Consider the following 27,759-nt stretch of genomic DNA (forward strand, 5'->3'; position numbering starts at 1 on the left):
AAGGTGTTAAGGTAGTGACGGAAAAGAAAAGAAAAGAAAAAGAAAAGACTCCAACCAATTTTCCGGTCCAACTAGACGGGAAATATCTGTCTCCGTCTATCTCTCCGGCAGACAAGCTGCTGTAGCGCTCGAAAATGAACTCCCAAATCTAGGCCACTACATTGTCGCTCATCTTTGCTTTTCTTTTCTAAGTTGATGATTTTGTACTGAACTCAAGTACTAATGGATCGAGCTCGAACTGCAAGTCCGAGGCAGTTAAGGAAATGGAGCAGCGAATCCGGAGCTCCCATGGCCGCTCTTACTGTTGGCTCTTCATCTCCAAGACATGGCCGCTCTTCCTCTATCTCCGGAATGTCTAACATTAAGCGCACTCAGAATGTTGCTGCCAAAGCTGCTGCCCAGCGCCTTGCTCAAGTCATGGCCTCTCAAGCAGCCACTGGCAATGATGACGATGAAGATGGCGATGATGATCTTGGATTCCGATTTGCCGCTCCTCCACCTCCCACTTTTTCCAGGTCCAAGGTCAGCACTGCTGCCAATAGCTCTAGTGATAGCAATGCTATCAACCCTGCTATTCAGTCGGCTAAGTTAAATACCAGATCATCTTCACCTGCGGTAATTTCAAGACCTCGATCTATCCAGTATTTTACTGTGCTACTTTTTGTCAGTTTTATTGTTCACTTGATGGAGAGTTCTGAAATATTGACCGCCTCTGGAATTCTACCTAGATAATCAAGTACAATCCAGTATGAATGTGTTCAAATTCAACTGCATTTTTACGTAATTTCAGTTATATAAGTCTGTTGTCAACCGTAAGGTAAAAAGATTGAATCTTCTGTTCAGAAAGTGACTATAGCTCAAGACACTGAATAGTTGTTAAATCTCTTAGGATTTAGTTCCTGGGTTTGTTGTAAAAGTTGTAATATAAAGTACAGAAGGGATATAGTTGGACAAATTTAATCTAAAAGAGCATAAGCATTAGCACATTATTTTTCTTGGCTCTGATTACCTCTGTATGGTAATTGTTTCCATTTCCTACTTCTATGAGTAGCTAGCTACGAATTTTGTTGAGGAATTGCCGTCTCTTCGTTCAACATCAGCAGGAAGACCAACTGTCCCATCTCGTCCTCCGCCGTCAATACCAAGTACCCAACAGCCTGTGAAGACTCCTTCACCTATACCACCAATCGATCCTCCAACCAACAAGCTGAGAGAGAAAAGGTACTAATAGTGAAAACCTCTTTTCTGATCTTTCCTTTTTCCTTTTCAGTCTGACACTCCTACAAACAAGCAGCTAGAGCAAAGGGTCTAAACGATGTACTTTTGCTTTTCATTTGTAGGTTGTATCTGTTACTTGTCATGTATTCCATAGTTGCCAAGTTCTTGTAATCGTGTCATTTAATCAACGTTTAGATCCCACAATATTCGCTTTATGATTGTATTCTATTTCTATGACGTTTCAAAAAGATGTTGAACTAGCTTAATCATCTGTACATCTGCGTAGTTCTGTTATTGTGCAACAATGAAGCAGTCCAAGTGTGTCTTCAGGCACATGAGCTTCCTTCATATATATGCACTAGGTGCTTTAGCATGATTCAGTTCCTTTTCTCTGCATTCATCATCTAATGCACAATGCAGATTCTCTCCAGATTTAAGACAAGTTAACTTGAAAGATACAGGAGATCACCGTGCTGCTTCTGCGCTTCGTGATGAAGTATGTTCATTGTGCTATCAAATTGCAATTCTCTATTCTTACATGCATAGTATTCAGTCATTAGACACGTAAAGTGTCTGTTGTGTCTCTATATACATGTAATTACTTGGATATATCACTTAACTTCAGTGCCCTTTCTGCTCTGATCCTTAAATTTTTTTGGGCAGTTTGATATGCTACAAGAAGAAAATGAAAATCTTCTTGGAAAGGTGCACGTTCACCAGTTCTTTTCCTCTGCTTTACTTGCATTAAGACATGCATCTCTGAATGTGTTTATACTGAATTTGAGAAATTCTGTGCAGCTTAGAGTTGCCGAAACGAGTTACGAGGAATCAGAAGCTAGAGTGAAGGAGCTTGAGAAACAGGTTATGCCATTACTATTCCCAAACTGTGCACAAATCCTTTCTTTTTGTTACTCTTAAATACTTGTACATTCATTTGCTTTTTCCTGTTGTGTATAAGAGCCTCAGTGCTTCATAATTTACTGGTTTACCTGAAAGAGGATGAAAGGAATAAACTTATGTTTTGTCTGGTCTTTTGATAAAATAAGAGAGGAAAAACTTGATTATAGTCAGCGTGTCATTCTTTGATGAACACCTCGTTTATCCGAAAAAGAAGTCATAAGATGATAATGATAATGGACACCTTATTTTGAAATTTTGCTGGGATAAATGTTATTAATTCTCATTTTGTGATTTATGCTCCACATGTTTTAATTTAAACTTCAAGTTCTTTTGACAGTTGAAAGGCATTTCTTATGCATCAGGTTGCAGCACTTGGAGAAGGAGTATCTTTAGAAGCAAAGTTGTTAAGCAGGCAAAAGTCTTCCACATCTTTCTCTTACCACTGAATTTGTATTTATGCAAACCTTTTTGGTGGATATGCATGTATTGTAATATCATGATATCTTATCAATTGCAGGAAGGAAGCCTCTTTGCGCCAAAGGGAGGTCAGTTTGGATATTTGAGTTAATTGCAGATTAATTTGGTTACATTCCTTTGGTCTTTTGTGTGAGAGGATGTTTACTTAAAAAGCATAAAATATTAGAAGTCATTCTTTATCCAACTAATAACAGAATGTAAATGAAAAAGTTTATCTAGGCCTGTGTGGCTAGACATGACTCCACATATTGAGGAAAACACACACACAAACATGGTTAGAGTAGCATGGACCATTCTATTATTTCTAGTATGCTACATGATAGTTGGTAGAGTATGTTAATTTTCCTGCTTATTCTCACTAAACTTTCATATTCAAGTTTGAAATTATGTTATTAATTGTATGTTCAACTGTACTTGTAATAATTACCTAAGTTGCGCAGACTCTTCATTTTTGCTGCTGCACCTGTGTCAACACGAGACGGTTGCCGGTGCGGGATACATATGGGATTCAGTCAACCACATTGGATACTTTGACCAAAGTCCATGGACAAATTTGGGGGAAAGTTGAGATTTTGATTTCTCAAAATAGAAGATATAATAGATTTAAGCTAAGTTGGGCAGACTCTTCACTTTCGATGCCGCACCCATGTCAGATTCTCCAAAAATACACTACTTTTGGAGGACACGATATGCACCCGTTACATTTTTTAAGAGTCCGAGCAACATAGGATTTAAAGACAGAAGAAATGGCATAACTTCAATATTATAGTCCTTTTATCTCCTTTTTAGCTTTTCCTCTTGGTAAATATTCGCTGCTTCATATTTCAGACAGAGAGAAACTAAGAATTGAAGTAGTTTTGTTCTGATTTCTAGTAGACAATAGCAACGATCGGTAAGGAAAGTTGGTGGAAGGCCTCAAATAACTTTCTTTTTCTTTTTTTGAGGGGAAGAACTAGAGAGCTTGAAAGAAAAAGTTGGGGTCTTGGGGAAGAAAACCTAGAAGATCTTTATAATTCTATTCATCAATTGGATTTTTTAGCCAAATTTTACCATCCGTATCCATACGTGGATCCGTACCCGAACAACATCATTATCATCAACAACAACATAATACCCAGTGGAATCCCACAAGTGGGGTATGAGGAGGGTAGAGTGTATGCGGACCTTACCACTACCTCGTGGAGGTAGAGAGATCGTTTTCGGAAGATCCTTGTCTCAAGTGTAGCAAATTCAAGTACATAAAAGGAGAAAACTATGGAGAAAACATAACAACTAACAAGAGAAGCAGTGCTAAGTCTACAAGAAAAGAACAAGAATAACAAAATAGTGTTATTCAAGAAGAACAAGAATAGCAAATTCAAGTACAAAAAAGGAGAAAACATGACAACTAACAAGAGAAGCAGTGCAAAGTCTACAAGAAAAGAACAAGAATAACAAAATAGTGTGATAATTGAAACACAATAAACAACAGACGATGGTAGATATCAATAGCAAGAACTACAATAATACGGCTAGTACAACAACAAACACCAACAAGCTTAAATACTCGAAAAGAAAGACAACACTCCACTACTTAGTGTAACCCTATACCATAATACACGTACTCCACACCCTCCTATCTAAGGTTATATCCTCGATAACCTGAGTTTTTCCATGTCCTGTTTAATCAACTCTCCCAATACTTCTTCGGCCTACCTCTGCCTTTCCTCATACCTACTATAACCAACCTCTCTCATTTCTCACTAGGGCGCCTATGCATCTCCTCTTCACATGTCCAAATCATCTCAATCTCGCTTCCTCATTTTATTCACCACAGAGTCCACTCCCACGTTATCTCGAATATCCTCATTCCTAATCTTATTGTTCCTTGTATGCCTACACATTCACCTCAACATTCTCATTTCCGCAACAAGCATCTTCTAAACATGGGAGTTTTAACTGATCAACTCTCTGCCCTATACAAGAAAGTTGGTCTAACCACCACTTCATAAAACCTAGTACTCTTTTATCACACGAGACTTCGGATGCAAGCCACCACTTCATCCACTTCGCATCAATACGATGTGTGATTTCATTGTTGATGTCCCCATTTCTTTGGATTATAGACCCAAGATACATGAAACTATCTCTCTTGGGGATAGCCTATGTGTCAAGCCTCACTTCCACAACTGCCTCATGTTGCATCACTGCATTCGGACTCCAAATACTTTGTTTTGATCCTGCTTAACCTGAACCCTTTAGACTCTAGAGCTTGTCTCCACATCTCCAACCTGGCACTAACTCCGTTGCGCATCTTATCAATCAATACTATTTCGTCCGCAAATAACATACACCAAGGCACCTCATTTAAGATGGACCATATCAATTCATCCATTACTAGGGCAAATAGGAACGGGCTAAGAGCTGATCCCCAGTGCAACCTCATCTCCACGAAGAAGTGCTCTAAATCTCCTCGCACCGTTCTAACCCGCATTTTAGCTCCATCATACGTGTGCTTAATTGCCCTGATGTAAGCCACCGATACACTTTTAGCCTCTTGGCATCTCCAAAGGACTTCCTGCGGACTTTGTTGTAGGACTTTTCAAGTTCAATGAACACCATATGTAAGTCGCTCTTCCTTTCTCGGTATTTCTCCACCAGTCTCCTATAAGATTGATGGCTTTAGTAGTCGATTGCCTTGACATGAATCCAAATTGGTTTGACATTTTAGCCATCTTAAAATGACATTAAACAAGCCAATTAACCACTGCATACATGCCTTTCAAAATTCCTACAGAATCTCATCCGGTTCTATCACTCTTCCCCTCCTCATCCTACTAATTGTGCACTTAACCTCAACCTTAATACACGTACAGTACCCAAAATCCCGATGTCTCTCAGAGTGCTCCAAATCACCTAGCAGAATGTCTCGGTCCCTTTATTTGTTCAAAAGCTTATGGAAGTAAGTTTGCCATCTTTTCTTAATTAGGGTCTCTTCCGCCAACACCTTGTCGTCCTTATCCTTGATGTACTTCACTTGATCCAGGTCTTCGACATTCTTCTCTCTCTCGCCTTTGCAAGCCTGTACAATTTCTTATCTTCACCTTTGCCCCTTAGCTTAGTTTACAGTCGTTCAAAGACAGTCGTCTTTGCTGTTGTAACCGCTAATTTAGCCTCCATCTTTGCTGCCTTATAAATTTTCTTATTGTCTGCTTCTCCTCCTCATCCTTGCATTCTTCCACCAACTTTGCATAAACTGGCTTCTTTGCTTCCACTTTTCCTTGAACTTCTCCATTCCACCACCATTCCCCTCGGTGACCACCAATGTTACCCCTCGAAACCCTTGGCCACCTCTCTAGCTGCTTTTCTAATGCAATTAGCTGTATGCTTTCCACATCCTCAATACTCTTCCAAGCCCCCATCACCGTTAACTTCTCAGCCATATTCTGAGAGAGGGCAGGGGTCAAGCCACACCATTTAATCCTTGGTCAGTCATGAATTCTTCTGCCTCCTCCCTTGCTCAATCTCCTAGTCCATCACCTAAAACTTATGTTGGGTAGAAAAATTCTCACTCAGGATAACCTTGCAGTCCTTACAAATGCCTATATTGCCTTTCCTCAAGAAAAAGTAATATGTCAGAGTTTTAGCCACCACGCTATGGAAGGTAACCAAGTGGCCTTCCTTCTTCGGAAAACATGAGTTAGGTATCACCAACTCAAAAGCTCTATTATAATCAAGGAGCAAAGTTCCACCTCCATTTCTATTTCCAAAACCAAAGCCTCCATGCACATTGTCAAATCCATTGGAAGTTAGATTTGGAAGTTGCCCCAATGTGGCCATTGGAAATCTACGCCAATGAATATCTCTTAGGTGTTTAGTCTACCCCTCACCACCTCATCCAAGTCCTCCCAAAAGTGCTTCTTGATCTCCTCGTGCAAACCTACTTGTGGCGCGTAAAAGCACTAATAATGTTCAAAGTAAGTCCTTCAACAACTAGCTTAATTGTCATTATCTCATCATTGAACTTCCTAACTTCCACCACTTGCTCCCTATGGTCCCTGTCTACGAAAATGCCTACTCCATTCCTATCCCTTGAGCCTCCCAAGTACCCCAACTTAAACCTGTTCACATCCCAAGCCTTGGTACCTACCCATTTGTTCCCTGAACACACTATATTAATCTTCCTCTTTTTTAGAATTTTCACTAGCTTTATGGACTTCCCCGTCAAAGACCCTGTATTCCAAGATGTTACCCTCAGCCTAGGGGAACTTACCACTCCTACCCCTCACCCTCGACCTAAGACATGGCCCTAGTCTATCATCTTTCACCAAAGCCACCAAAGAAGGTGTAAAATACAAAGGCAAATACTAAGGAAAACTAGTTCAAATGTATAATCTGAAACGCAAGATAGCAGGCAATAAGTCTGAACTATACTGTAAATCAGAAGCAAGCAAGTAATCAATGAATTGAACTACATTGCAGATCAGAAACAGCGATCAAGAATTCGCACTAAACTGTAAATCAAAAGAACAGAAAAAGAGAACCACATTACCACAACACAAAGTATGCTACAGGAGAAGAAGAATAAGGATCGCAGCAGTTATTGAAATGTCAGTTCTGAAAAAGGAATTTAAACCATAGGTAATACCTCCTAATCCGTACCCCCGAATCTTAAAATTTAGATTTTACTGAATATGACTCTCGGATTCGCATCCACGTCGGATATCCGCACCCGAGTCCGAGCAACTTAGATTATGTGTGGACTAATTATTTGGAGTAGTTCTTTGTTTATAATACATATGCTACCTGCTCAAAAAAGTGAAAAACTATATATGTTAAACTGTCTAAAGTTTTCTTCAAAATACCATGCCGACATGTTACAATAGCATTGTCTTGTCTCCTTGTAACTGCCTTCAAGTGTGCTTCAGTTTCAAATAATGTTTTACACCTCAAAAGCAACTAAAGATTAACTGGTGCAGGCTGCACTGAAAGATGCAAAACAAGCAAAGAATGGGATAGCTGTGGAACTTGCAAGTCTCCACTCTAATGTTCAGGTAAACATCACCACCATTTGCTACAGCAATGTCTGGTTTTCTATCTAATTCTTTTTTACTACATTTGACATAGAAAGCGAAAGATGACGCAGCTGCTGCTGTAGATCAACTTCAGGGGACTGAATCTGAGGTTAAAGCTCTACGCTCTATGACACAAAGGATGATTTTAACCCAGAATGAGATGGTATCTAGCTGCACCTTCTGATGCTGCTTTCTTCATATGCAAAATTTTTCATCATAGAAATAAATTCCTCGCATACTATATTGTAGGAAGATGTTGTTCTTAAACGATGCTGGCTTGCACGTTATTGGGGTTTAGCAACTCAGTTTGGTAAGTAATGAATCAGAGTTTTGTCTTTTTCCTAGTCACACACATGATCTCTATTCTTTGTTTTGAGAAGGAACATGATCTCTGTTCTTTGTTTTTGAGAAGGAACATGATCTCTATTCTTTTCTAAATTAGAAAATCTTTTTTCTTGACTTCTATTCTTTTCTTTTTCCTTTAATGGTTCATCATTAATTTTTGGTTTCCTGTATACTGCCGCTAGTTACACTGACCTTTTATCATTAGCTATAGATTTGAAATAGTTTTATGAAGTCACCCATGTTATGTCAATGTAACTATTGTATTTGATTTTCCGATTGTTTTATCATATGAAGTACCTGAAGCCCTTCCATCACGCGCACCCATAAGAAAAAAGGAAAAAGACAAAAGGGCACATAAGATAGTGAATCAAGAAAGAAGAATGAAACATTGTAATTGCACATTTGAAAAATAGCTAGATTGAAAGCAGGTGCCTTTACTCCTCTAGTGTTACAAAGAAGGAACTTGTAGTAGTGGCAGTACTATTCACCTAGAAAACTTACAGCAACAACATCATACCCAGCGAAATCCCACAAGTGGGGTCTTGGGAGGGCACTGTGTACACAAACCTTACCCCTACAAGGTAGAGATGTTGTTTCTGGTAGACCCTCGGCTCAAGCAAACTATGATTACTTGCAAATTAACTATGATTACATTGTTTTACAACTATACCAAAAGAGATTAACTTTTCGTAACGGATTGCATCAATTAAATGCACCCAGGGTGTTGCTTACTAGTCAATGAAGTGTATTGGAAACCATTAGGTCTCCGGTTCAAATCCCCACAGTGTCCTAGGCAAAAACACTAGGTGATTTCTGTAAAGATGGATCTTGGGCCTAACTCAACCCCAAAAGCTAGCTCATGAGGGGAGGTTTGTCCAAGTCCATATAAGGAGACCAAATTCCCATCCCTCTACCGATGTGGGATATCTTAACACTCCCCTGCACGCCCAGACCTCAACTGGAGCGTGAACACTTCTAAATGGGGGCTCATCATCGGTGAACAACAAATTGGGATGGGTCTGGCTCTGATACCATGTAAAGATGGATCTTGGGCCTAACTCAACCCCAAAAGCTAGCTCATGAAGGGAGGTTTGTCCAAGTCCATATAAGGAGACCAAATTCCCATCCCTCTACCGATGTGGGATATCTTAACAATTTCTTCTCATTTATCCAACCCATGGCAGTGGAGTTACCTAGTATTTGTGTTGGTGGGAGGTAGGTACCCCGATGGAATTAGTCGAGGTGCGCGCAAGCTGGCCTGGACACCACACTTATCAAAACAAATAAAATTTAAATTACCTCCTTTCCCAATTTTTATGACACTCTTTCCTTTTAGGTCAGTTTCTAAGAGAATGATACCTTTCTATATTTTGTAATAATTTGATGTTAAACTTCTCATTTTGCTCTTAATGAGATGACTTATAGCCACACAAATATGCTAATTTGAGACCACAAGTTTAAACGTCTTCTTGTCATGCTTAAACTCTGTGCCTAGTCAAATACTATCACATAAATTGGGCAGAGAAGATTTTTTTTGCTATTTCCAGAGCATGAATGGTGTCTACTGTTCTGTACTTGTCTAATTGCATTCTTATCCACCCAATGCTTTACTTTTTGTTAAGTTTTGACCCCATGTGTCCTATGCTCTTGTTTCATTGCTTTAGATATGTAAGAAATGTTACCGGTTTGAACTCTTGAGTCTCAAGTTAATGTTGCTCTGCTTTTCCTTTCAGGCATTTGTGCAGATATTGCTGCTTCAAAACACGAGTACTGGTCATCCTTCGCACCTCTTCCTTTTGAATTGGTTATCTCTGCTGGCCAAAAGGCAAAGGAAGAATGTTTGGAAAAAGGCAAGCATGATTTATTTATGGGTTTTCTATTTGATTTTGTGGATTACCTAGCTATGGGTTTATCACATGGTAAATATTTTGAATGGGCATAATCAATGTTCTCTTTTGCAGGTGATGACAATCCAGAGAGGGGAAAGTTTGTTCAGGATTTGAATGATCTCACTGGAGAAGGAAATATAGAAAGCATGCTTTCTGTTGAAATGGGCTTGAATGAACTTGTTTCTTTGAAGGTTACTCTAATAACTAGAGTCATTATGTTGTTCTTGTTCCTGTATTTTTCTTTAGTTCCTTGAACTAGGTAGAACATGCAGTGCTTAACCTGTTTCTAAACTTAAGCTTTTAAGTACTTCTCATGGTGTTTATTAAGAAGGTTATTAATTCTGTTATCACTAGCATCGCAAATCATTTTTCTTTGTTCAAATTAAAGATTCCAATGCTCATTCATTTCTTCATCAAAAAAGCCACTTATCAATTTAAGCATTATAATTTCTACATTGCAGTTAAAAAAGAATATGATCAGTTTAGATTGATATTATGAATTTGTTATGCCTTAAGTTGTTCTTAGGCAAAATTTTGGTAAAATTAGAAGGGACTTACTGAATATGTATCATAATGATTATTACAGAAGGTGAAAATAATTGGTTTTTGCTTGAAAAAAAATTATGATACTTATGGTGTTCAGCCGAGGGATTGGGCACAGGCCAATATCAGGCCAGTCTCCGGATTTGGAACACCAAGTTCATATTGAAAGGATGATATCAACTACTTTAATCCATTCTTTTCCTATTTTCCTCTAGAATAGTTTGGGGTGTAAATAATCTCTTGCATGTAAAGTTACCCATTTCAAAAGAATATATAATATCTCTTGCATGTCCACCAGGGTATTCTTTTGTTCTCCTTTTAGTTGGAAGAATAGGGAACTACTTTACCATTTACTGATATTCCTGATCTAGGTTGAGGATGCCATAGTGCTTGCACTGGCTCAACAACGGCGTCCAAACTCTGCTCGAACATCGATTTCAGGTTTGTCTCTTGTTTGTTGTTTAAATATTGCTAGTTAACTACTGGTATGTTCATATGCTTGTTTTTTGATCTCCAAAACCGTAAACCCTACTTGTAAATAAATATATATGTTTTTACATGCTCTGATCAGCAGTCATTGTTTGCTTAGTTATATATCTGCCAATGAGATGATACTCGTTATAGACTCTAAGCTAAGGTCAAGGATTGTGGTTTGATGCTTGAAGATGTTCTACCTCATAAGCCAAGGGTGTAGCCTAGTGGTCAATGAAGTGGGTGTAAACCTTGGAGGCCAGTGTTCGAATCCCAAATTCCCTATAGAGACAAAAATACACCTATCTTCTCATCTATCTAAGTCTTGGTGGGAAGAGTTACTTTATACCTGTGCTGGCAGGAGATAGCAGGTACCGGATAGTGAAGTTGAGCGTTAGTTGGTCTGAACACCACCGTTTCGAAAAAAACAGATGTTCTACCTCATAAATCTGAATATAAAATTCAAGGCTGCTTACACCTGTACCATAATATACATACCTACCTGTACGGTTATGTCCTTCCGAAATATAGACGTCTATATTTAGGAAGCAAATGTTACAGCATGTTATGTAATGCAGAAACTTGCATACAGTTTCACATGCAATTTTTCCCTTTTTGGATGGTAAGTTGGTAACAAATAGAATGGTGATTGGCGACCTCCATGTTGTCACGGTAACATTGAGCAATAAATTAAGGTCTCCTCTTAATAACCATCATTTTGAAAGGCAGAGTTAGGAATCTCTGAGACTCACCTCGTGGCTCTCCTTACATGAGACAGACCCTAAATTCCTTGGAACGATTACAAGGACAAAAGTCTAATGTGGTTAATACCCCAATAGATTGAGGGTTGCATCTTTCATGTTTTGGGTTGTTAGCACTATACACCATAGAACATTGCATCTTAAATTTTCTTTGAAGTGTTTTACTTTTTCTTTTCTCTCCATAATTTATTGCTTGGTCACTGTTTTTTGTTTTTGTTTTTTTTGATGACAAGGAAACCCGCAGCCGCTACCCTTTGGGTGCGCACAGGGTAAAACCCCCGCTCCTATGCAATAGCTCGCAAACCACATAGGAGAGGTAACCTACACTAGGCAAGCCCAGTGCGACGAGCTCGACCCAGAAGGCAAACCCCTTGCTTTGGGGTTTCGAACTTGAGACCTCCAACATAGAAGTCCCAAGCCCAAACCACTGGGCCACCCGAAGGGTCGGTCACTGTTTTTTGTAATGTACACATGTTATTACACCAAGATATTTGAATTAACTTCTACAATTTTTGTAATGTACACATGTTATTACACCAAGATATTAATGTTTGCAATAAATTTTAAAGTGATAGAAAATAAATTGCAATCACAATAAAATATGAAGAAACATAACTTTATTGATAAATAGTGCATGTATAATTCTGTTTCTCCCTTGATTCTTCTTTCATAAAATATTTATCCATGATTCGAGAGCCGTTAGTGGCGTATTTCTCGAACTAGGATGATGTGAATTTGATCTCCTTATGAATATTCCATGAATTTGCAGAATATTCGAGATGCTTTTTCAAGGAAATATACTACCCTTTATATAGGCATGAACTAGGTTTTGGATTGAGTAGCTCCCAAGAATCCTAATTGGAATTGAACACACCTTGTAGAGTCTCAACTCGAATTGAACACATCTTGTAGAGTCCCACAAAATTTCAATGTATACAAATGCCTCATGCTTCAAGGTTTGTCGGAGTGTGGACTTGATGACTCAAAGATGAGACTTGAAGTACTGATCATACTTCCACCTTTGCGGCTTCCGATTTTTTGATTTATGAGAGAAGAGATGAAGGACAAATTTGGTCCCACTAGAAGTACCAGATTTTGTAGACAATAAAATTTACGTCGAGAAAACAATAATCAAGAACGAAAAAGTATCGTAACAATCGTATTTATTGATTTCAAAGTGCGAGTGTTACAATCTCTATTGTTCCTTTGATTTGTCTTTTCAAATATAAATTCAAGGACTCTTGAGCTTGATTTTGAATTTGTCTTGAACTTGATCTTGGATTCAAGGGATTTGAAGCTTGTTTCTTGAATCTTCGACGAACTTGAATTTTATCTTGATCTTGACTTCAAGCTTGTTCTTGAATCCGATGGTCTTTATCTTGATCGTTCTTGAACTTGAATTCTTAAACTTGTAGTTTATATAGAAATCTATGGCGTTTGTGAGGACCCCTATTTATAGTTTTTAGAATAGAAGAGTTGCGATGGGAACAAGTTTCCCTTCACCCAATCAGATTTAAGTGACATGACATATGGGTTTTATGGAGCAGGCTTGTTATTTTGACACATGACATGATCCTATTGGCTTCTTTGTTTGACTTAACATGCCACGTCATTTGCCGCGTGGCACCGAACTGGGCCTCTAGGATGAAATGTTATTGGACTTAGCAAACTTGGCTCCTCTATTGTAGCCCAAATCAATTAATTTGGATTTCAATTAAATCTATACTTTTTGGACTTAATAATTAACCCAATTATACTAATCTATAATTTATTTGGACTAAATATTCATTAATTTAATATAATCCGAATCATTTTATAAATTTATATTTAATAAATTTTAAATGATTACAAATGCCCTGAGCTTCAAGACTTGTCGAGATATTTTATCTTTTGAAGACTAGGCTTGAAGTATTATCTAGACAAAAATTGCACAACATTAATATTGAGATGCACAATAATTGAACCGCTCCAACATAATTGGAGTGAAGAAGAAGATTGCAGTAATTACGCCATGCGGCCACTTCCAATTGTAATAGGAAAACTAACATATATGTTTTGAATCCATTAGGACACAGAAATGTTCCTTTATTTAATTTTTTTTCAATTCCAATTAAAAAAAGAAAGAATTGTAATTAAACTCAATTTCATATTTACATGTTTTTCTACAGCCTTAGCCAAAAAGGAATTGTAATTGAACTAGGAGAAGGATTTTATTCTCATCACATGACATCTATACATAGATGTTCCTCTTCCGTTTTATTTCATTTATCAACATCACCACTTTTGGAGTTTCTCCTCTCTTTTTTTTCTTGATTTTCGTCACTTTTTTACAGCTTGACATGTTTGTCGTAGAAAATTAATATCTTATCGTAGAAACGTCGAAATCATGAACAATTTGATTTTTCAAAAACTAGACTTATTGATCTATAACATATCCAAAATTAAATACCTTAATAATCATTCTATATGATTTTTTGAAGTTAGCTCTAAATTTTGTCATGTTGAAAATTTCAAATTTATGTGGCTTTATTACAATGCTCGTATCTTGATGTAGGAATGACGAAATCACAAGCCGCTTGATTATTTCAAATTTAGACATAAAGGTCTACAATATATCCAAAATCCAAAATTTACTACATTCAGGATTACTTTAGATATTATTATGAAGTTAGTTTTAGATTTTGGCGCACCAACAGTTTCAGATTTGTGCGACACCAAAGAAATTGTATCTCAAGGTAGAAGTATCAAAATTACAATCCTCTTGATTCTACAGAAAATAAATATGATTGGCTACACCATATCCGAAATTTGGATTGAAACTCGTTAAATATCGTTCTAGACAATTTTTTGAAGTTAACTTTAAATTCTGTCACATAGATGATTTCAGATTTTCGTTACCTCAAAATATTTTATATCTTGATGTAGGAACGTCATCACCAAAAAGGGCTGTGATTGCCGGAAACTATACTTCAAGAGTTTCATTATCACCAAGAAAATATTGTCTCAAGTTTAACCTAGTTATCTAACTTGGCTTCCAAGTCTCAAACGTCTTGACATGAAACAACCTCTCCTTTACTTGTATTTTCTTTGTGTTGTCTTTTTTTTGTTGATCGATTGAAATAATATTTATATTTTGTAGAGGCTACGCAATAGAGAGTTTTATCATAACAAAATTCAATCTTGAAATTTGTGCGTTAATGAGATCCCAAATACTTAAGCATAAGGTGTGAAAGGATGTGTTTAACGTCCCCGCCTTAAGATCACTAATTTGAGACTTTATAAGATCCCAAATATTTAAGCATAAGGTTTGAAAAGATGTGTTTAACGTCCCCACCTTAAGATCACTAATTTGAGGCTTTATGAGATTCTGAATACTTGAGCATAATGTGTGAAGGGATGTGCTTAACGTCCCCGCCTTGAGATCACTGATTTGAAACTTAATAAGATCCTGAATATTTGATCATAAGGTGTTGTGTTTACGTCCCTGGCTTGAGATCATTGATTTGAGGCCTTATAAGATCCCGAATACTTAAGCATAAGGTGTGAAATGATTTCTTTAACATCCTCGCCTTGAGATCACTAATTGGAGGCTTTATGAGATCTCGAATACTCAAGCAAAAGGTGTGAAGGGATGTGTTTAACCTCCCCGCCTTGAGATCACTAATTTGAGGCTTTATGAGATCCCAAATACTTAAGCATACGGTGTGAAAGGATGTGTTAATGTCCCCGCCTTGAGATCATTAAGTTGAAGCTTTATAAGATCCCAAATACTTAAGCATAAGGTGTGAAGGGATGTGTTTAACATCTCCTCCTTGAGATCACTAATTTGTGGCATTTTGAGATCCCGAATACTTAAGCATAAAGTGTGGAAGGTCAAATTTTATCCACCTTAAGGTATTAAAATTTAAGATTCTTTTAAGGAGAAATTCGTGGAAAGGCCAGCTTAAGGTGCAAAGGGACAAATCTTGTCCACCTTAAGACATGAAAATTTGGAGATCCTTTTAAGGATAATCCGTGAAAAGTCCAGCTTGTGGTGCAAAGGGACAAATCTTGTCCACCTTAAGACATGAGAATTTAAAGATCCGTCTAAGGATAAATCCGTGAAAAGACCAGCTTAAGGTCCAAAGGGACAATTTTTTCCATGTTAAGGCATGAGAATTTAAAGATCCTTTAAGGATAAATCTGTGAAAAGGCCAACTTAAGGTGCAAAGGGACAAATCTTGTCCACCTTAAGGCATGAGAGTTTAAAGATCCTTTTAAGGATAAATTCGTGAAAATGCCAGCTTAAGGTGCAAAAGGACAAGTCTTGTCCACCTTCAGACATGAGAATTTAAAGATCATTTTAAGAATAAATCCATGAAAAGGCTAGCTTAAGGTGCAAAGAGACAATTTTGTCCTCCTTAAGGCATGAAAATTTAACAACTTGCGTATGTGGAGGATTTGAAGACTTCAACTTACAAACTTGACAAATTTAAAGACTTCAACTTGCATACTTGGAGGATTTGAAGACTTCAACTTATATACTTGGAGGATTTGAAGACTTCAACTTGTATACTTGGAGGATTTGAAGACTTTAACTTTTATACTTGGAGGATTTGAAGACTTCAACTTGTATACTTGGAGGATTTGAAAACTTCAACTTGGATACTTGGAGGATTTAAAGACTTCTACTTGCAACTTTGAAAAATTTGAAGACTTCAACTTGCATAGTTGGAGGATTTGACGTTTTCAACTTGTATTTTTGGTGGATTTGAAGACTTCAACTTGCAAACTTGAAGAATTTGATAACTTCAACTTGGATACTAGGAGGATTTGAAGACTTCAACTTGCAAACTTGAAGTTAAAACTAGAGGTGTCGTAAATGAGCCCAACTATAAGTAACCCACCCAGAATTTGAAGGGTTGGGCACAAGATAATTTGGATTGGGTTCAATCTCAACCCATTCAAGTCTTAACTCATTTAAAGAGAATTGTCAATTGAGTCGAATTTAGTCTCCAATTTCAATCCGTTTTAACACTCTTTATTTGGAGTCTAGAGCCAAAAGGGTAACAAAATTGAATTAAAATTCCAAAAGGGCATAAAAAAATAAGGTTGAAACCAAAAAGGATACTTTTGGACGGGAGGGTAATGCCGTGAGTTTTGTGGAGGAAGGCGCAATACCTATGTGCCTTAATAGTTTGCCGGTAGAAGTCTATAAATCCTCCAAGTATGCAAGTTGAAGTCTTCAAATCCTCCAAGTAAACAAGTTGAAGTCTTCAAATCCTCCAAGTATACAAGTTGAAGTCTTCAAATCCTCCAAGTATGCAAGTTGATGTCTTCAAATCCTCCAAGTATGCAAGTTGAAGTCTTCAAATTTGTCAAGTGTGCTAGTTGAAGTCTTCAAATTTGTCAAGTGTGCTAGTTGAAGTCTTCAAATCCTCTAAACATGCAAGGTGTTAAATTTCCATGCCTTAGGGTGGACAAAATTGTCCCTTTGCAGTTTAAGCTGACCTTTTCACAGATTTATCCTTAAAAGGATCTTTAAAATCCTATGCTTTAAGGTGGACAAGATTTGTCCTTTTGCACCTTAAGCTGGCCTTTTCACACATTTATCCTTAAAGGGATCTTTAAATTCCCATGCCTTAAGGTGGGCAAAATTGTCCGTTTGCACCTTAGCTGATATTTTCATAGATTTATCCTTAAATGGATCTTTTAATTCCCATGTCTTAAGGTGAACAAGATTCATCCCTTTGCACCTCAAGTTGGCCTTTTCACGAATTTATCCTTAAATGGATATTTAAATTCTCATGCCTTAAGGTAGACAAGATTTGTCCTTAACCTATCCTTTTCATGAATTTATCCTTAAAAGGATCTTAAATTTTCATACCTTAAGGTGGATAAAATTTGACCTTCCACACCTTATCCTTAAGTATTTGGGATCTCAAAAGGCCACAAATTAGTGATCTCAAGGCGGGGACGTTAATCACAACCCTTTACACCTTATGCTTAAGTATTTGAGATCTTATAAAGCTTCAACTTAGTGATCTCAAGGTGGGGACGTTAAACACATCCTTTTACACCTTATGCTTAAGTATTCAGGATCTCATAAAGCCTTAAATTAGTGATTTCATGGCGAGGACGTTAAACACATCCCTTCACACCTTATGCTTAAATATTCGGGATCACATGAAGCCTCAAATTAGTGATCTCAAGGTTGAGACTAAACACATCCCTTCACACCTTATGCTTAAGTATTCAGGATCTTATAAGACCTCAAATTAATGATCTCAAGGCAGGGACGTTAACACATCCCTTCACACCTTATGCTCAAGTATTCAGGAACTTATAAAGTTTCAAATTAGTAATCTCAAGGCGGGGACGTTAAACACATCCCTTCACACATTATGCTCAAGTAATCAGGGTCTCATAAAGCCTCAAATTACTGATCTTAAGGCGGGCATGTTAAACACACTATTTCACATGTTATGCTCAAGTATTCGTGATCTTATAAAGCCTCAAATTTGTGATCTTAAGGCGGGGACGTTAAACACATCCCTTCATACTTTATACTTAAGTATTCGAGATTTGATAAAGACACAAATTAGTGATCTCAAGGCGGGGACTTTAAACACATCATTTTGCACCTTAAGATTGAATTTTGTTATGATAAAACTCTTTGTTGCGTAGCCTCTGCAAAATATAAATGTTGTTAAAAAAACAAAAAAAAAGAAGATAACACAAGAAAACACAAGTAAAGGAGAGGTTGTTACCTGCCAAGACGTTCGAGACTTGGAAGCAATGCTAAGCTAACTAGGTTATACTTGAGACAATACTTTCTTGGTTATAATGAAACCTTTGAAGTATAGTTTTTGGCGATCACAACCCTTTTTGGTGATGACTTCCAACATCAAGATGCAACGAAAATCTGAAATCACCTTACATAATTTAAAGTTAACTTCAAAAAATTGTCTAGAACGATATTAAATGAGTTTCAATCCAAATTTCGGATATGTTGTAGCCATTCATTATTGCTTTCAGTAGAATCAAGTGCATTGTAATTTCGATACTTCTACCTCGAGATACAATTTGTTTGGTGTCATCGCGCAAATCTAAAATTATTGGTGCTCCAAAATCTAAAACTGACTTCATAATAATATCTAAAGTAATTTCGCATGTAGTAAATTTTGGATTTCATATATATTGTAGACCTTTATGAAATTTGAAATAATCAAGCAGATTGTGATTTCATCATTCCTACATCAAGATACGAGCATTGTAATAAAGCCACATAAATCTGAAATTTTCAGCATGACAAAATTTAGAGCTAACTTCAAAAAATCATATAAAATGATTATGAAGGTATTTAATTTTGGATATGTTATAGATCAAGAAGTCTAGTTTTTGAAAAATCAAATCGTTCGTGATTTCGACGTTTCTACAATAAGATATGAATTTTCTGCGACAGATATGTCAAACTATAAAAAGTGACGAAAATCAGGAAAAAACAGGGAGGAGAAGCTCCAAAAGTAATGATGTTGATAATGAAATAAAATGGAAGAACATTTATTTATAGATGTCATGTGATGAGAATAAAATCATTCCCCTAGTTCAATTACAATTCCTTTTTGGTTAAGGCGATAGAAAAATATATGTATATGAAATTGAGTGGGATTACAATTCTTATAATTGGAATTGATTTTTTTTTTAAAATGGGAGCCTTTCCGAGCCCTAATAGAAACAAAACATATATGCTAGTTTTCCTATTCTAATTGGAAAGTGGCCGCATGGAGTAATTACTGACAATTTTCTTCTTCACTCTAATTATGTTGGAGTGGTGCAATTATTGTGCATCTCAATATTAATGTCGTGCAATTTTTTTCTAGATAATACTTAAAGCCTAGTCTTCAAAAGATAAAATATCTCGACAAGTCTTGAAGTAGAGGGCATTTGTAATCATTTAAAATTTATAAAATGATTCGAATTTTATTAAATTCATGAATATATTAGTCCAAATAAATTACGGATTAATATAATTGAGTTAATTATTTAAGTCCAAAAATATGGATTTAATTAAAATCTAAATTAATTGATTTGAGCTACAATAGATGAACCTAATTAGCTAAGCCTAATGACATCTCATCCGGGAGGTCCAGTTTGGTGCCACTTGTCATGCCAAGTCAACAAAGAAGCCAATAGAATCATGTCATGTGTCAAAATGACAGGCTCGCTCCATAAAGCTCATATGCCATGTCACTTAAATCTGATTGGCCTAAAGGATACCTGTTCCTATCACAACTCCTCTATTCCACAACTATAAATAGGGGTCCTCATAATTTAGAAAACAGACCGTAAATTCTAAACAAGAAGTTAGAGAAAGCTCGTGGATCAAATGTCATAGATTTCTCTATAAACTACAAGTTTAAGAATTCACATTCAAGAACGATCAAGAACAAGCTCGAAGCCCTTGAATTCAAATAACAGTCAAGATCAAAATAAAGTTCAAATTCAAGTTCATTGAAGATTCAAGAACAACCTCCAAAGCCCTTGAATCCAAGATCAAGTTCAAGACAAATTTAAGATCAAGCTCAAGAACCCTTGAATTTATATTTGAAAAGATGAATCAAAGGAATAATAGAGATTATAACACTCGCACTTTGAAATCAATAAATACGATTGTTGCGATACTTTTCCGTTCTTAATTATTGTTTTCCCGGCGCAAATTTTATTGTCTAAAATTTATTAAATATAATTTTATAGACATTGAAATTTTGTGGGACTCTATAAGACGTGTTCAATTCGAGTTGGGACTCTACAAGATGTGTTCAATTTCAATTAGGATTCTTGGAGGCTACTCAATCTTAAACCCTAGTTCATACCTATATAAAGGGTACTATATTTCCTTGAAAAGATATCTCGAATATTCCGCAAATTCATGAAATATTCATAGAGAGATCAAATCCAAATTATTTTAATTCGAGAAATACGTTACTAAAGACCCTTGAATATGGAGAAATCTTTTATGAGAGAAGGATCAAGGGAGAAACCAAATTGTACCCGCACTATTTATTAAACAATTTTGGCACGCCCTGTGGGACTCGAATTGTGATTGTAGTTTATTTTCTGTTACTATAAAATTTGTTGCAAACAAATTTGGCACGCCCAGTGGGACTCAAATTGAGCATGTCTTGTAGAGTCTCACAAAATTTCAATGTCTACAATTACACCAAGATATTTAAAAGTATGAGTTTCATATCTAAACTATCTTTCATACCTAAACAATCACTCATTAGTTTGGGAAATATACCTTAGTGATACATGTAATACACCTTTTTTTTTTAAAAAAAAACCTTGTCACATGGCGTATCGCATGGATAAAACATTCCACCTGGACAAAAATTAAATAAAGTATTAGTATTAATTAAAAGTTAAGATTAAAGTATCACTCTCCCCAAAAAAAGAAATTGACTTTTTAAAAATAAAATTTAAAACATTTTTCTTTCCCCACTCCACCACCTCCCCCTCAACCCCATTTTTTAAAAATTTCTTTTATAAAAGTCTTTTAAAAAATCTTACTTCAACCCCAAACCACCCACTCCTTCCAAGAAAATTTAGATATTTTTTTTTTTTAATATTCTACCCGACCCCATTGAACCCTCCGCTCTCTTTTTTTTGTTAGCATTTTTCTCGTTTTGTGTTAGATATGTTTATATGTTTTTAGGAAAGAATTTTTTTCTACTTGCGTACCGAATATAATAGAAATGAGGATTTTATTTTTTTTTAAAAAAAACTTGCAGCAAGTAGATTTTTTCCTAGAAAGTCACCAAAAATTGACGTACGGTGATCTGTCTGACTGAGTTTTCTTCCCCTGAATATGGGGTTCATGCATATATCATTGGCCCTACTTTTGTTAACATAATTATTGGCCAGATGGGTGGCAATTATATGTAATAGCCATCTGCCAGCCGCGGAAGCTCTTTGATTCTCTACCAAAATCGTGGAGGCTTTGATACCATGTGAGAAATATTAAGAACATTATTGAATTGTGTATCTATATTATTACATTTAGACTCTATTTATAGACACTATATTAGACTCCTTTTCCAACTAACATTACATTACAATCCTTTTTCAAGTAGGATTCTATATACTATTTCTATTCCTATTCTAAGTAGGATTGTATATACTAATTTTGTTCCTATTCCTATTCTAACAACCACTGTTGACTTAACATAGATTGACTAATAAGGTTTTTTCTGCTGGAGTGTTGGTCAGTTGGGAAAGACCATTGTCATAGAAGTCAAGTGGAGTTTATCTTATTTATAAATCCATAGCACATCTAAGTTTGCCTTCTGAATAAGAATCTGACTATCTTCAATGTTGTGGCATATGCAAACCTGTCAGCTGATCTTAAATGCAGTTGGCGTTCTCTGTTTGTTTTTTCCTTCTATTAATTGCGTCCATTTGTTCTACAACTCAAAGTCATCTTCTTGTTTAACAATAGGAGTATGATCCTTCTAGATTTATTGTGTTTTATTGTCTGTTGCAGACATCAAATCACCAAGTGATCCGAAGTATATGGAGGCATTTGGTAAGTCCATCTGATCTGTCATTCTAGTGAGGATTCAACTTTATGCATTCAGGTTGTTAGATTTCCTTTATGACCATCAAATATTGTCCCACTCAGACTCATATTTAACTAGTTGGAAATAAACAACCAGCTAATGTGTTGAACTTCCTCAGTTTTCTTGCCTATATTTATCCCTTCTATTTTTTACATTGTGCTGGTTGGATTAAACATGGAAAACAATCAGATACCCATCTAAACTTGTCTATTGATTTACATATTGGTTATTGGCTAGGCATCATTGGTTTGCACTTCATGAAAGTCTTAATTTTGATCATTCAAATCTCACCCATCAAGTGCATTTGTTTTTTTAGGTCTGAATCTTAATCATTAAATGCATTTTTTCTAATGTTTCAACCACATAATGGGTCTAATGGAGATCTAAATGGATTAAGATTTGTAATGATGTCTTAATATCATCAAAATGTTTATTTAAAGATTTCTACAGAATTGGTATCACTTATTCCATCTATTCACCGCTACCGCCATTGTCCACCTTTAGCAACTATCGCCATTGAGGCTCACCATTATCAACTACGTACCACCCACCACCCACCCATAGACACAACCACCATTGCGGACTATCACTAATAGAATCCTAAGTAGAAAATTCTAAAGAAACGATAAGGGAAAGAAATAATCAAAACATAGAGGCAAGGCATTTAATTGGTTACAAACACTTCCCAATTGAACTCAATCAAAGCACCAATACTATAAATGATTCCACAAACGAAGAAGCTCAATTTGAATCCACAAATGAGCAATCTCAAGTGAAAATCAAGATAGGAAGTTAAAGATCAACTAAGGAATGACCGAATGAGTACTCCACTAGCTAGCTAAACTAGGGCTAGAAGTGCCATGCCCCCAGCTTAGACCTTGGGCGGGACGGGCACTCGATGCCATGCTAGCCCGAGCGTACCTATGATATGATATTAGACATGAGTGAAAACATAGTTTAAAAGTATTTGAAGAGAAAAGTCTTGTAAAATAACCACTTTGCATAAAATGTAAGTTATAGTACTGAAATCGCTGACAAAGGACATGAAGGTCCAAACTAGAGCATGATTAAATGTGTCTTTGAAGTCTCTAAACATAACTGAGCAAGGTCTACTGGGACAAGGCCCTCGACGTACGTTAAACACATAATCATAAAGTACTAGAAAACTTTAAACTAAAGCCCATGAAAATAGAGAGGGGCTCTCCAATAGTAGAAGATATGGGGCCTAGCAAGTGATTTGATCACGTGTCGGTGTACCTGAGTCTGCATCAAATAAAAGATGCAGCGCTCTCGACCGAAGGGACGCAAGTATATGTGGAATAGATTCTTGTTAATCGAACAACGGGCGACTCAATCAAAACCAATAGAAGGATCCAAGAAATGATCAATGAGTTAAAACGATCAAAGCTAGAAGGGATTAGCACAAAATTAGAATTTGAACACAAGGAACTAATCAGCAACCAAGTAAGGCCAATTACTAGTGTTGATTAGCTATAAGGATCAAGGAAGTGGATTGAAATTGAAATAAAAGAAACTATGAGCGTTAAATTTGAGATTTGTCAGAGTAGATGAAGTTTTCATGGGGTAGAGGCTGTGATGCGGTCTGGCTGGTGCCGCAAGGGGTTGCTGCGAGCGCAACCCTCCTCCACAAACTCCACACTTTTGGCAAGCTTTTGCCTAGAGTCTGCGGTCCTTGATGTGGTAGCAAAGTAAAATGTGCGACTCGCAAAGTTGACGCGAGCTGTCAGCTTTTTGTTGCGATTTTGGACTCCTATTTTGTGCACTTTTTGACTTTTGTACTTTATTCCCTTCTAGAATTTGCCTTTTTGGCAATGTTCCTTTTGTACTAACACATGCACACTTTTCCTTCACTTCCCCTTTTGGATCAAAGACCACTCTTTGAACCTCCTTCAAGTTATGAAGATCACCAATAACAACTATGAACTTCAAAAACTTGACCTTTCCAATTTCAACTCTGACCCACCAAATTTGAGATTCGAACTCCTTGTGATAGGGAAGAAAACCCTAATGCAATTGAACCTTCAATTTAATCCAGATCTTCAGTCCCACTTGCTTGTTCTTCAAGGTCTCCAACCCAACAATGGTGAAAACTTCAATTCTACTCCATACAAGATTAAATCTTAGATCTTAGACTCATTAACACTAGAGAATTCAGATCTTATGTTCAAAATACAATTCAAACACGAATCAAACTAGGCTTTTAATTTTCGGAAACAAGAACTTTTTTTTTTTTTGAATTTTCTAATTAACAAGCTAAGGAATAAGGATTAAGAATTGTAGAAACAACTCTTTAGCGTAAACTCTGATACCAAATGATAGGATCCTGAGTAGGAAACTCTACAGAAAACGACAAGGAAAAGGAAAAATCAAAACGGCGAAGCAAGACTATTAATAATGAGTTTATGGGAAACATTGGATTGGTTATCGATACCTCCCAATCGAATTCAATCATAGCACCAATACTATAAATGATTCCACAAACGAAGAAAGCTCAATTTGAATCCATAAATGAGTAATCTCAAGTGAAAATCAAGCCAAGAAGTTATAGATCAACTAAGGAATTGACACTACACTAGCTAGCTAGACAAGAACTAAAAGGTTAAGCTAAAAGTGTAATCTCTCATCAATTCAACCTACGCTATTCTAGACTAGGAAGCCCCTATTTATAGCTTAGGCTTGATTACATTTTAGGTCCAAAAGTGACGCTGCAAGACAATGCAAAATAAACCCAAAATGTCACACTTCTTCAAAGTTTGCGCTCCTAGTTGCGACCGCAACAAGGAGTTTGCTGCCGCGTCCTTGACAGAATTGAGGAGTGATCTGTTTCGAGTTGCGACGCTGGATGCGGTTGCATGGCCTAGTTGCAGCATCGCATGAGTTGTTGCAGCGTCGCATAACACTTGGTCATCCTCTTCTTCCTCCCCCTTGATCATCCACATGTTGTGGACCTTCCTTTGTTGTTCCTCAAGGGTCTCCAAGGCCTCCTTCCAGAAAATAGCTTGTAGTATGTGTAGCTTCTTGGCTCGGCTCATAGTGAATGGCCTTGTGGAATTGTGTCAATCACTACCATCAATTGTTAAAACTAGTCATCATTTACAATTATCACCATCCACCACCATTACCACAAAAAAATCACCAAAATCACCACCATGTTATATATTACCAACAACATTATTCACCACCACCATAAACTATCACTATCATCCACCATAACTATTACACCAACTACCACCATCAACATCTATTGCCAACTACAATCACCATTAACTACTACCTACACCATCCCCGTCAACATCCACAACCATCACTGCTAGCCATCGCCACCATATGATTTTAAAAAAATATTTTGTTTGATAAATTGAATTAGATTAACTTAGTATTTTATGAAATTTATATTTACTAATTTTTAAAATAAAGACAACTTTTATACATTCAAGGTGTTTAAAAAACAAAACCATATATGTATATATATATTTTATTTATTTATTTATTTTTTCATTGATAGTATTAGATTAACTTAGTATTGTATTGAAAATTATATTTATTAATTTTTAAATAAAGACATTTTATACTTTTAGGTGTTAAAAAAACAAGCAGTCTTAATTAATTAGTATTCAAATCTTAATATTTAGATATGTATTCAAATTCTTACATCTGAATCTTGATGTACATCTTAATATTCAAATATGTATTTAGATTCAGAGGTCTTAATCTTAATGAAAACAAATGAGACCTTAGACATGGCAAAATAAGGGTGTGCCTATCTTGAACTTGCTTGGACAAATCGTTGGTCTTGTCTAATTTAAGTGTTTTCCAATGCCTTGATCTTGTAATGTCTCCTGAACTCCTTTTAGAGAGAATTATTTGAATTTTTCAATTTTTTCAGAACTCAGCCCCGAGGAGTCTGAGGATGTTCTTTTCAAGGAGGTATTGAATCCATCCAACAGTTACATTTACCTTTCTAATTCCTGCTATAACACATCTAGGGAATGTGATCCTTTGCCATTTGTTCAATAAGTACTTTTTTTTTTTTTCTCCAGAAATCTGCTTCCTTCTCCCCAAACTGTGATAAATTTAAAAACAGTTTAATTATATTCTTAATTAAAATTATCAATTTCAAAGATGAACAACAAGACTACAATTTCTCTCTCTTATATAAGAGTCTGTATCTTATCACCCTATGATAACAGTCTTCCAATATCCAGCTTAAATGTGTTCTTATCAGGACAGCCTGTATAATGACCTCTTTCAATTAGTGCAAACTTGTCTCCTCCTTTTTTCTACGTCAAGTTTACCTTCAAAATTTTACCAGGCATGGCTAACTTACTTTTGGAGGAGAGCCAAAGCCCATGGCATACAGGAGGAAAAAGCCAATAAAAGGCTTCAATTTTGGAGTAGTCGCAGTGGGCACTCACCAACTTCTCATGATGCTGTTGATGGTACATTCCATACCTTTTCAGTCTATTACCCTGTTTTCTTTTTTTAATAAACCATGTCTAGAGGTACTTAATTGGTTAAACCACCATGTGTTCTGTATTGTACACAAGTTGGTAAATAAGCAAGTTGGTGTATAATATTCTTGTAGCAAAGTCAAGACAAAACAAGATTTGACTTATAAGTTTGTGCCTATATCCCTCCCAAAAAAAAGTTTGTCTATGTGTGATGCATGCATACACACACCACACATAATATAGCTTGCAACATAAGTAGTGGTGAACACCCTGTATTGGACTTTGAAATATCAAATCTTATCTTTGTAATATAGTATCTTGCGTAAACTTTGTGATCTTTATCATTATCAACATAAGATAAGCTATTCAATGCATAATAAATCCTGAATATAATACACATACACACTATTCAAGATTAGTTTTTGGATTGTCTTACTATATACTTTTCTTTGGTACAATTGTCTTACTATGGTGATATTATTAGTTACTATCTCTTGTGACGTGAGTTCATTTTCTAACATTTCCTGCGGTTGATATTTTAGTTGAGCAAGGTCTGATGGAGCTAAGGAAATTGGCCATTGAACAAAAACTATGGGAATCATCTCGGAGATGAATTGGTCATTGGTTGAGATTCTTCCGTTACTGGAGAGAAGTCTTCCCCACAGTCTAATATTACTGCTTGCGATATATTTTACTCACTGCATTCAAGCTCTTTTTCCACTCACTGTAGTATTCTTCCCAAGATTCATATGGGTCCAATCTTTTTCTGTTTAGGTCCTACAGGAAGGGAGGGAGTCCAGTTAAGGTTACATGGATTTTTATTTAGTACAAACACGAGTACCTTAAGGATGATCATACGTAAATTCTGAAGCAAACTGTATTTAGAAGGGAGGATTTGGCTATGCTTGTCGTTCTGGGATTGATATGCTTAGCTCCAAGTTTCGGTTATTTGGGAACTGTCATGTTACTACACTGATGTATCATTCATATCCACATTTTTGTTTATTGTATTAACCTTTTAGTAGTAA

General features: G+C 36.3%; 1 protein-coding gene across 1 annotated transcript; it reads left to right on the forward strand.

The window, feature by feature from the left end:
- On the forward strand, positions 1 to 27,759 carry LOC125825381 (coiled-coil domain-containing protein SCD2). The gene is made up of 17 exons (XM_049504726.1): positions 1 to 615; positions 1,052 to 1,221; positions 1,639 to 1,714; positions 1,882 to 1,923; positions 2,017 to 2,079; positions 2,481 to 2,530; positions 2,636 to 2,663; positions 7,554 to 7,628; positions 7,702 to 7,812; positions 7,899 to 7,959; positions 9,728 to 9,844; positions 9,956 to 10,074; positions 10,798 to 10,867; positions 22,184 to 22,225; positions 26,167 to 26,207; positions 26,593 to 26,719; positions 27,274 to 27,759. Exons 1-17 carry the CDS (start codon positions 223 to 225, stop codon positions 27,342 to 27,344), a joined length of 1,656 nt encoding a protein of 551 aa, XP_049360683.1. The 5' UTR covers positions 1 to 222; the 3' UTR covers positions 27,345 to 27,759.

Source organism: Solanum verrucosum, unplaced genomic scaffold (assembly GCF_900185275.1).
Source record: "Solanum verrucosum unplaced genomic scaffold, falcon-dt-bn FXZP01000051.1, whole genome shotgun sequence".
Lineage (NCBI taxonomy): Eukaryota > Viridiplantae > Streptophyta > Magnoliopsida > Solanales > Solanaceae > Solanum > Solanum verrucosum.

Coding starts and splice junctions, on each gene's coding strand:
- LOC125825381 (XM_049504726.1), top strand. CDS start 223: ATGGATCGAGCTCGAACTGCAAGTCCGAGGCAGTTAAGGAAATGGAGC. Junction 616..1,051: donor CCAGATCATCTTCACCTGCG/GTAATTTCAAGA, acceptor TTCTATGAGTAG/CTAGCTACGAATTTTGTTGA. Junction 26,720..27,273: donor TTCTCATGATGCTGTTGATG/GTACATTCCATA, acceptor TTGATATTTTAG/TTGAGCAAGGTCTGATGGAG.